The sequence below is a fragment of the Rhinolophus sinicus genome, linkage group LG16 (assembly GCF_036562045.2).
Source record: "Rhinolophus sinicus isolate RSC01 linkage group LG16, ASM3656204v1, whole genome shotgun sequence".
NCBI lineage: Eukaryota > Metazoa > Chordata > Mammalia > Chiroptera > Rhinolophidae > Rhinolophus > Rhinolophus sinicus.
The window spans coordinates 28746794-28757967 of NC_133765.1; the positions used below are offsets into that span (position 1 = coordinate 28746794).

Consider the following 11174-nt stretch of genomic DNA (forward strand, 5'->3'; position numbering starts at 1 on the left):
GAACCCTTGAGCTTCCATATTAGCCAGTGCTTAGAAGAAACAGCAGAAGAAACACTTAAAAAAGTTGTACATGGCTGCTTCCGGAGAGTTGGAAACAGATTGGAGAGGTGGAACAGGCGAGCATTATCTTTCATTATAAGCTTTGCAGAATTATTTAACTTTTTAAACTGTACATGTGGAACTTTGATTTAAAATTTTAAATTAATGAGGGGAGATGGCTAATGTAAAGAGGAACCAGAGCTTGCACTGTTTGCATGGGATTGTTTAAAGTAGAATTTGATATAACCGTATGGATTAGTCCATTTCTTCTGAAGAACACCAACTCCAAGACGGGATTAAACGAGCGAGGACTATTATGAAGGGAAACACCTGTGTGAGGAAAATGGGAAGGGAGTCAGATAAGGCTGGGAGAACCATCAGACCTCAAAACAAGTCTGATCCCAGGTGAAGGAGAGGAAAGCAAGTTTGAATGGGAGAGTCCAGGGCTGCCTATGCAGTCTAAAGAAGGACCACCCAAGTGACCATGTCAGTTTCAGGTGGATGTCAGTTTCAGAGAGCAGCTGCTGGGGCTCCTGGCCAATCCGGTGCCCCTGCAGTGGGAGATCAATGAGGCTAGAGGTCTGGGAGGCACGTCCTCAAGGATGCCATCCCCCATCAATAAAGCAAGGATGGTCTTTAGGGCTGTGGGAAAAGTCTTTGTTGTATAATGCACTTATAATGGGTTTTATCCCGCCTCAAAATCTAAGCCTCTCAAAAGCAACAAGGACTGCCCAGGGCAGCTTCTGAGATGTAGGAAAAATAACTCCAGAGCCCCCAAGGAGTGTCTCTGTTCCCTAGTAACAGCTGGGCTTTGTTGTCAATACTCCCCCGAACATGGCCCCCCACACCCTAACCTGTTACTTCAGGGCTGTCCTTTACCGTCTGAGCATGCTCAGTACAGATGCAACGCCAGCCTTGCCAACCCACAAATCACAGGTCTGCATGCTATACCTGTAAGCCATGACTTCCTCCACAGTGTGTCTCTCTTGACCTTTACATGTGGCAGGAGAGTGTGATGGTCAGGAGTCAGGATTCTGGGGCCAGGCTGCCTAGGACGGGTCAGCATGCTTTCTCCGTAAAGGGCCAGGTAGTAAATATTTAGCCAGGTAGTAAATGCCTCACGGTCCATTTGGTCTCTGCCCCACTCTTCATCTCTGCCATTGTAGCACCGATAGTGTAGATAATACATAAGTGAGTGGGTGTGCCTGGGTTCCCATCCAACTTTATTTATGGACACTGAAATTTGAATTTTATATCACATTCTTGTGTCATGGACTAGTACTCTTCTTCTGATTCCCCCGCCCCCTTTCCACCCAACCACTTAAACATCTAAGCAGGTGGTGAGCCCGGTTTGGCTTGCAGGCAAAAGCTTGCCACCCCCGACCTAGATTCAAAACTCAGAATCACCACCTTGTAGCCAGGGGACCTCTATATCCCCCAGTTTCCTTATCTATAAAATTGGGATAACAATCACACTTATTTCATGAGGTCCTAACGAGAATGCACACCGGGCATAGAATAATTACTATGTAAGTGTGAACTAGTATTATTTGCATTGGCCTTTTTCCCTGGACCTGCTCCAAGCCCTCATTGGAAATTTGTACCAGGAGCTGAGTGCGAGTTTTCCTCTGTCCCTCTCCTTGGCACAGGGCTTGCAGGAATACGAGGAATGGAAATGGGGCAAGAACCCCACCATCGTGGAGGTGCTAGAGGAGTTCCGGTCCATCCAGATGCCAGCCACCCTGCTCCTGACCCAGCTGAACCTGTTGCAGCCTCGCTACTATTCCATCAGCTCCTCCCCAGACATGTACCCTGATGAGGTGCACCTCACCGTGGCCATCGTCTCCTACCGCACCCGAGGTGGGCACACGCGCTGGGAGAGGCTCTGAGTCTGCATTCCCGCCTCCCCTCCCCCCCTGCAAGTCTGCCAAACCCCTGGGCAGAGACCCACCCCCAAACCAGGAAACAGGGAAGGGGCCGAGCAGGCAAACTGTCCCCTTAGGCAGAGCCAACTCCGTGCAGAATTAGGAAGGGAGGTGAGATGTGTATCACTCCCCAAACCTGAGACCCCTTTTTACACCCTCAAGGCAGGAGCTAGAACAAGCCACCATCACCCATTTCCTTGGAGAAGGGAGCTCTCTGCTGCAGGATCTCCCACTGCTTGTAGGTCAGTCAGATCACCCAACTTTTTTCTCCCATGCTTTTCTTCCGTGATAAAGCAATTCAAATGCACGGTGCCTGGGAGAGCTCCGAGACTAGGATCCCGGCAGGTCACCAAGAGCACACTCACCAAGGCCCTTTCGGTGGGCAGGATTGGAATCCGACCCACCCCCACCCAGCAGAACCCTGGGCACTTTCCCAACCACACGCTCACCCCCCAGCTATACCGTTTCCTCTTTCCCTTCAGAGGAAGGAGCTCCAAGACAGAAACTTGACAATGGGGCTGTGAGCCTTCTGGACAGAGGGGAGTGGGGAGGCCAATGGCGGAGTAGCTTGGGGGCAGTAAGTGAGCCAAACCACCTTGATTATTCTGCCAGATGGAGAAGGACCAATTCACCACGGCGTGTGCTCCTCCTGGCTCAACCGGATACAGTCTGATGAAGTGGTCCCCTGTTTCGTGAGAGGGTGAGTGGCAGAGGAAGAGAAAGGAGCAGCCATCCCAAATCCGCACACTGATGTCCTGAGTTGGGGTGGGTGGACCAGCCCGAAGGGTTCTAGAGAGTTGGCTGAGCCAGATGGGATGGAGGTCAGCATTCTGCATCCTTCCGAGTTGTCAAGGAAACAGGATCATGAGACAAGCTAAGGACGTCCTCTACTCAAGGTCAAGTCAATGCAACAGATATGTATCAAGTACAAGGACTGTGTTAGATGCTGGGGCTACAGTACAGAGCCAGGCAAATGCAGTTTCAGCCTTCATGGAATTTGCACACGAGGGAATTCTATCCACATTCTACTGGACACCCCAGGTACCCCCAGATTCTTAGAGACAGGGAAGATCCAAACACCTGCCCCTAACCCCATCAATCAAAGCCTTTCCGCCCAAACTCAGTTTTAAAGGATATTCCTGCCTAGAGGTAATAACAATGCGGTATTGTACGCTTAAAGTTTTGTTACGAGGATAGATTTCATGTTAAGTGTTCTTATCACAGTCAACCAACCAAAAGAAAAATATAACTTAAAAAAAAACACGAAGATAAAGGATATGCCTGAGCTGAGGCCCACTCTAGGTGCCGGCTTTGTCAGCCAGTAACGTCTTTATCTGAATGGTGTCCTTGGCCAGCCATTTTTCTCAACTGTTGAGGGTAGAACATTCATGGAATGGTGCACAGACCGTCAGGGGAGCTTCAAAAATACAGAGTTCTGAGTCCAGACTTAAACTGCATTGCCCAGACATCTGCACCCGTGTTTCACACCCTCCAGTGATTCTTTTGTACACGCAAGTCTGTGACTCCCTGATTATAGGAGAGTTCACAGATGGTTAAGTCACTGGTTCTCAACCGGGGTAATTGTGTGCCCTCAGCGACAAAATTGGCAACGTCTGGAGGCAGTATTCGTTGTCACAGCTGGAGGGTGTTCCTGGCATCTAGTGGGTGAGGAGGCCCCCCAAGTGCTGCTCAGTATCCCACAATGCCCAGGACAGGCCCCCACCACAGAGAAGTATGCAGCCCCAAATGTCGGCAGTGCCGAGATAGGGAAACCCTGAGTTAAATCAATCCCACTGCCGTTGGTGGCTCAGCTCAGCAAAGGGGATAATTGAGAAATGGAGTGATAGCCAGACTCTGAGGACCTCCTGTTTTGGGAATTCCCCAACTCTGTGGGACGTCCCACCCTAAGGGGCACCGGGCCCAGGCTGAAGTGCTGCAAGTTCTGCTGTGTTTTTACCCAAGCCGGCCACCGGGTCTTCCCAAGACCCAGCTGTTCTTGATCACATTCGACTCAGCCAGCCTTCTGGCTTTCTCTTCCTTGAACAGAGCGCCCAGCTTCCACCTGCCCCGAAATCCCCAAGTGCCCTGCGTCCTGGTGGGCCCGGGCACCGGCATCGCCCCTTTCCGAAGCTTCTGGCAGCAGCGGCAATTTGATATCCAACACAAAGGTGGGTCATGGTCCAGTAGCCACGTGGTTTCCACCCCTGGACCTGAGGAGGCCCACCTATGTCTCAGCAGCCCAGAGACGTAATGGCATTCTCTCTCCAATGCATCACTGCCTGGGGGAGGGGCGGGTGGGAGGGCATAGCAGTGACCTGACCCACGATGTAATTCAAAAGACCTGTCCAGGCCGGCCCAGTGGCTCAGGCGGTTAGAGCTCCATGCTCTTAACTCCGAAGGCTGCCGGTTCAATTCCCACATGGGCCAGTGGGCTCTCAACCAGAAGGTTGCCAGTTCAATTCCTCAAGTTCTGCAATGGATGGTGGGCAGCGTCCCCTGCAACTAAGATTGAACACGGCACCTTGAGCTGAGCTGCCGCTGAGCTCCCGGATGGCTCAGTTGGTTGGAGAGCGTCCTCTCAACCACAAGGTTGCGGGTTTGACTCCCGCAAGGGATGGTGGGCTGTGCCCCCTGCAACTAGCAATGGCAACTCGACCTGGAGCTCAGCTGCACCCTCCACAACTAAGACTGAAAGGGCAACAGCTTGACTTGGGGGGAAAAAAAAAAGACCTGTCCAAACAAATCTCCCACTCAGCTTATCCTAGGGCCTGAAATTCCACATTTCTCTGACTGTTAAGATAGGACCCCCTTCTTAAAATTCAAGCAGCCCTAGAAGGGGTAAGCATGAAGCCTTATCCCATGCGTGTTTATAGGATTCTCAGAGGCTCTTACTCAACAGCAGGCTTTGCTGTGTGACAGACGCACAGATCAGCTTTGGGAGGAGAGAGGAAAAGAAACCCACAGTGGCGGCATGCATGAAACAGGGATTTCTTGAGCATCTAATAAATGCCAAACCCTTTTGCAGGCACTGGAGGCATAGCAATGAACAAGACAGGAACACCTTTAAAAACACAAAATGCCCCTATGGAACTGTCATTCTAGTGGAAGAGCTAACATTTATAAAGTATTTGCTCCGTCCCAGGAACCGTGGTGATGTTTGGTATTCATGTCTCTCAGTGACCCTGTGAGGTAGTTGCTATTATTATTTCCATGTTGGACATGGGGAGACAGAGACAGAGAGCATTAAGGAAGGTGCTCATTGGCACACAGAGCTGGGATTGGAACCCAGGCGGTATAGCTCCAACGTCTGGGCTTTTAGCACTTCCCACACGGGGCAGGAGGGAAGATTGAGACCCAGAGAAGAGAAGTCTGCCAAAACTGAGCACATTTTACCTGTGAGAGAGAGAGAGAGAGAGAGAGAGAGAGCATATACTGGCCTGCCCCCGTGTTCATGGGCCTCTAGCTGCATGGCCCCTGCAGCACTGAGGGTTCCAGCACCCCACCCCCCAGCACCACCTCAAAGCAGATGTCAGAGCTGTTGGTGACACGAGGTCTTCCTGGCCCCCAGGAATGAGCCCCTGCCCTATGATCCTGGTCTTTGGGTGCCGGCAGTCCAAGATAGATCACATCTACAGGGAGGAGACCCTCCAGGCCAGGAGCACGGGGGTCTTCAGAGAACTGTACACGGCCTACTCCCGGGAGCCAGACAAACCAAAGGTAACCCCGGCCTGTCCTCGGCCCCCTACACAGCCCACACACCCCTCCCAGAAACCCCTTCACCCTTTCTGCATGCTCCTCCATGAAACTGCTCTGTACTTTAGGAAGCGGGGAGCCTACAAATGTCAATTTAGAATATTTAACAGCCCATATTATATTATGCCACTTACATGAAATGTCCAAAACAGCCGAATCCATGGAGACAGAAAGCAGATTTGTGGTTGCCAGGGACTGAGGGGCGGGGGGGGGGGGGGTAGGGTAGAGAGTGACTGCCATTGGGTACAAGGCTTTAGTGGGGGTGATGAAAAGTTTCTGGAACTAGATAGAGGTGATGGCTGCACTTAATGCCATGAGTTGTACACTTTTGAATGCTTCAATGGTAAATCTTATGTACATTTTATCACAATGAGAAATTTTTTAATATGAATGTAAAAAAAAAAAAACAAAAAACTATTTAACAGCCCATAAGAAGCCCTACCAGTCAGAATGGACACAAGCCACAGGATGGGAGCCTGTTTCTACTGGAACTTGGGGAGGTCTGGGTTGGTGGGCAGGGGGATGGTCCAGGGAAGGGGCCAGGACAACTGGAGCAGGGAGCGTTCTGGAGATCTGGGCAGTGGCTATTTGACGACGGGTATAGACGCATAGCAACATTTTAACAGCCGGGATAGGCCTGCCAGGACTTCACTAGCTAAATGTCAGCATCACTTGGTGGGGACAGTGGGGGAGGGGGGTGTAGGGGGGGTTCCTACACAACTTAAAGACATCAGGAGCAACTGAGACAAATTCCCTGAAGGCTGTTTATCCCATTGGACACCCTTGGGCCTGCTTGATATTCTCGTAGCCCACTGCTTACACCAGCTCTTGCTGCAGCAGCTGGCTTTGCGCAGGACTAACCTGACAGCTCCTCACCTGGCCCCATCTCTTGCTGTCGCCTGGGGCTTCTCTGGCCCGCCCGCATAGGACGCCTGCAGTAAGAACCCGGCTCCTACAAGTGTACAGGCATTCACACCCCATGGGGGACCACTGGTTGTTGCAGAGAGGAGCAGGTAGAGAATGCCCCGCCCCCGCTGGTGCTCCTCCAGCGGGTGGTTCTAGGGTGTGTTCTACATGGCTGCCTAGAGGGTCGTCAGCAGAAGTGGAAAGCAGCTTATTCATACAGCCTCAGGCTGGCTCTCCTTCCTCCCTGATTTCACACTCCCCAATCCCCTGGGGTCACCCGGAGAACTGTACTACCTGCCCACAAGCTCCCGGTGGCGGTGGTGGAGTGAGCTACGCAGGAGCGTTACACAGCCCAGCTCCTGCTCACTGGGCCTCACGCTGCCCACAGAAGTACGTGCAGGATATCCTGCAAGAGCAGCTGGCGGAACCCGTGTACCGAGCCCTGAAGGAGCAAGGGGGCCACATTTACGTCTGCGGGGACGTCACCATGGCCGCTGATGTCCTCAAAGCCATCCAGCGCATCATGACCCAGCAGGGGAAACTCTCAGTGGAGGATGCCGGCGTCTTCATCAGCCGGCTGAGGGTGAGTGATGGGCTGGATTCCTGGATCCCTTTCCCGGCATCCCGTGTCCTGTCGCCTCTTCCTCACCCCAGCTGTCTCGATGATTAGGGGAGCCATGATGACATCCCCACTCCCATTCTTCCATTTATGGCTGGGGGTAGAAGATTTACCCCCATAGTTGAGAGAGAAGGAAGGATGGTAGGGTGTGCAGGTAAGTATATTAAATATGGTTGGAGCTGTGGTGTGTGAAAATAACAAGTGGGTGAACTAACTGGGTAGCAAGACAGAAACCATCCTAACCCAACTTTTCCTGCCCCCCAGAACCAAGCAGTAGCACTCTCTTGTGCAGTTGTGTAGGTTGGGCACTGCACAAAAAGGTCTAAGGGAGGCAAGGGGGAGCTGAAAGCTGTCCCATGCTTAGTTCTCCAAGTCATTCACCTTGGCATGGAACTGGGTCCACCCCAGACAGAGACATGCCTTTTCCTATTTTGTACAAAGGTTAGGAGCCACCCCACATGCAAAGTCCTAACTGTGTGACCAACTGCCCCAAAGAGAAAAAAAACTGAATCTAGACTTCCACGAAGCTCCAGGGGCGATCCCATCTTTCTCCCTGCTTCCTAAATGAACAATAATCAACATTTTTTGCAGAAGAAGCGCTTGCTCTGAATCTGATGCTAAACCCCAGTAGATTAAAAAAAGGAAGAGCTTTTTGGTAGAAATGTCAGAGATCCAAGGAGAGCTGCAGAGGGCCCCTTCACTCCGTCTCTTTGCTATTACCCTCAGGAGATACTTTCATAGATTCCTGAGAACTCTACAGAATAAGGTTGAAAAACCAACCCAACAAAAAAAAAATGAAGCTATTCTACAGATGAACAACTCTCTTTCAAACCTTCTGAACTTAAATCAGTGCATCGCTGTGCCCAAGAAATCACCACTTTGGCAACAGGGAAGGTGTTCCCTGAGTGCTAAGCGGGCACTTTTTTTTCTCTCCCATCCCTGCTGGTCTCTAAGGGCTGTGGTGTTTCACACTAAACCCAGCCGTGCCCAGGTCTGAACACGCAGGAGTAAGGAGTTGGGAGGAATGGGGGAAAAGGTGAGGTTTCCATATGACCTCAGAATTGACAAAGCAGCGGCGCTGTTCCTGGACAGGAGTGTAAGTGTTCTTTGCCATCTTGGCTAGAGGGGTCCCATGCCTTGGAGGACAAAGGGATTTGCTGAAACAGCCTTGGAGACCAAGGGACCTCCAGGGGCCACTGGGTTAGGCCTCCTTTCTTTAGGAACCATTTTCTTTAGGGATAGTCCATTCCTGCATGTCGGCACGTCTACCCCCTCTCCGGGACCTTGGCTGGCATTTGAGGGCTGTTTCCTGACTCTTTTTGTCCCCTAGGATGATAATCGCTACCATGAGGATATTTTCGGGGTCACCCTGAGAACGTACGAAGTGACCAACCGCCTTAGATCTGAATCCATTGCCTTCATTGAGGAGAGCAAAAAAGACGCCGACGAGTAAGCTGGCCCCGTCCCACAGGCAAGGGGTGGGCAGAGTGCTCTCTTCTGGGTCCTGATGGGCAGGGATGTCTGATTTCATTACCGTGGCTTTCCCACAGACGGGTTCCCCTGGGACAGCGGCACCTGAAAATGTGTTAAAAATGCAAATAGGCCACCCCAGACCAGCTGAACCTGAAATTCGTATGTTAGGGTACAGTAGTTTGTGTTTCAACGAGCCCTCTGGGAGATTCTGAGACCCCTTCAAGTGTGGGAACCCCCGTTTTGGATGCCAGTTTATGCCTGGGGCTCCCCCTAGTGGAACGATGTATTTCCAGCGTTGACAGCACCTCTCTCATGCGGCCAATTGCTGGGAACCGTTTCATTGATGCAAATCCCAAGTGGCATTATTTTGCCAATTTCACTCCTCCACTAGAAATTGCTGGAAACAGTCCAGGGCACCACAATATTGGGATGGAATCTCACTGTTTAAGCCTGACCTCAATGCCATGATACAGTAGCCTTGACTGTAATCTCACTTCCCCCATTCCCTGCCACAGAATGCCTGGAAACCGACCATCCTCTCGCCTCTGCAGGCGTGTTGCCTGCAGACCCCAGTGTCCTTTACATTAAATTAGGTAGGAATTCAGCCGCCTCATTTTCGGGAGCATAGGTCACACACTCCATTTCTCCAGCACCCTCCCTTTTTTCCCCAACGACATGGCAGCCTCAAAAACATACTTTTATGTCCAGTAGACGCGTGTTATTGCCATTAAGATCATAACTCCAGCGGTTGTCACAAAGCTCCTTTAAATGTCCCCCTTCCTGGGCTGTTGTGTCAGTGAGAAGCATTCATTCATTCATTCATTCATTCATTCGTTCGTTCATTCAAGACAAGCCCCAACTGGGTGCCAGGTCCCGTCCAGGACACTGGGGCTACAGAGGAAACGACAGTGGAAGCCGCTGCCCCCAGTTTAGGTGGTTCTCTCTGGGTCTTTAAGCAAACAGAACAGTCTTGCTCTGGTGGCACTAACACCCTGCCCACTTTTCTTCCCACAGAGTTTTTAACTCCTAACCGGATCCTCTTGCCCAGACGGATGGCAGGGGGGCCGCCCCATGCACTCCGGCAGGGGTGGCAGCAGGTTTTGTAAGCGTGGACACTGCTGAACCTTTCCTACGGGACCGCGCGTGGCCCCCGCTCTGCCTCTCGTCCTGTCGCCGCGTGTCCTGGTTTCCCTCTTCTGGGTTCTCGCCTCTCAGTGTTCCCTTCTTGGGTTTCCTCCTTGAGTTTTCCTGCTGCAGTGCAATGCCTTTATAATCCGCAGTGGCTCTTACAAAACTGTCCCCCCCCCACCCTTCCTGACAAGGAGACATCAGCGGTGCGTGAAAGCACTGGAACATGGGCATTGCTCGTGGCATGGCTGGTTTTCTGGGGATCCCCCTGGAGAGGCTGCAGGGGCAACACAGAATAGTTTTCTGAGCCAGTCCCTCGGCCACTGAAGTCCCTCCTTACCCTTTTTTATGATAATGTTCTGGTTGTGCGCGTGTGTGCGCATGCGCAGTGGACCTGGGTCGCCACCATCCTCTTGCCTGTTGCAAGCGTGTTGCCTCCAGACCCCCTGTGCCAAGAACCGCGCCCCAGCCTCTGCTGGCTCCATAACTAAGGGTCTGTGCTAGTGTCCCTTTAACACTTGGAAGCGCTCTAATGGTCCCGGTTATAAAGGGTCAGGCATGGAGAGGGGCATGTGGTGATTAAGGGTGAAATCAACGAATTCAATGTATTTCGATTCTGGCGCCAGTTAGCGGAGCCCTCGTTGGAAAATTAACCCATCTAGTGGATGGGGCAACACCTTCTCCAACCCCACCCACCCCAGCCGGAATCATCTGATTTGGCCCTCAGAGGCAATTCCACCCTCGAGGCCAGAAGTAGTGTTGTCCAAGGGAGCGTGCTGGAAATAAGAATCTTCTCGTTTTTGCCACCTGGTGACTATGGACAAGTCACTTGCCCTCAGTCTCCCCTCGTTGTAATGTTATAAAGCTAAAAAGTATAAAAGGATCAACCTGTAAAGCTGTGAAGACTGGAAACAATATGAAGGAAGGATGTCATCGTTCTGTTTTTTAGTCTCCCAAATGGGGCTTGCTGTTTCACCCTCGGGGGTAAAATAATGGAAGCCAGTCACAGTGGAACCGTTTTGGGGGAGGGAAGCGTAATGGAGCACCGCGTGGCTTCTTCTACAGGACCATAGCTCAGGGTGGTAGGAAGAACCTGGTCTTCGGTCTTTTGGCTTTCTAAAAGTGATCCCCCAAATTTTTAACCTGATAAAATAATTTTGACAAATAAATTATCCTTAACTCAGATCAAAAATTGGCAGCAGTCTTTAGCAGGAATCAGGGCAGGTAAAATTTCTGCCTGGCAGGCAACCTACTGAGTTTACCCTCTCCAAGAAAATGCACTGGAAGAGTCCCTTTATACACTTAAGTACTAAAAATCAATTGCAGGCAGC

The 11174-nt window shown here is 51.4% G+C and overlaps 1 protein-coding gene across 7 annotated transcripts in view; it reads left to right on the forward strand.

Annotated features, from left to right (window-relative positions):
* Positions 1-9978, forward strand: part of NOS1 (nitric oxide synthase 1) — a 156183-nt gene extending 146205 nt beyond the window's left edge. For 5 of the 7 annotated variants that reach the window (XM_074321125.1, XM_074321123.1, XM_074321122.1 and 2 more), the window contains 7 exons: positions 1689-1899; positions 2577-2664; positions 4011-4132; positions 5533-5681; positions 7012-7206; positions 8573-8691; positions 9231-9318. In XM_074321125.1, coding sequence (XP_074177226.1) covers positions 1689-1899; positions 2577-2664; positions 4011-4132; positions 5533-5681; positions 7012-7206; positions 8573-8691; positions 9231-9303 — 957 coding nt within the window. In that variant the 3' untranslated portion in view covers positions 9304-9318. Of the gene's footprint in view, positions 1-1688; positions 1900-2576; positions 2665-4010; positions 4133-5532; positions 5682-7011; positions 7207-8572; positions 8696-9230; positions 9319-9729 lie in introns of those variants that run through there. The other 2 variants (XM_019753977.2, XM_074321127.1) reach the window with 2 other exon arrangements.
* The last annotated feature ends 1196 nt before the right edge of the window (positions 9979-11174 follow it).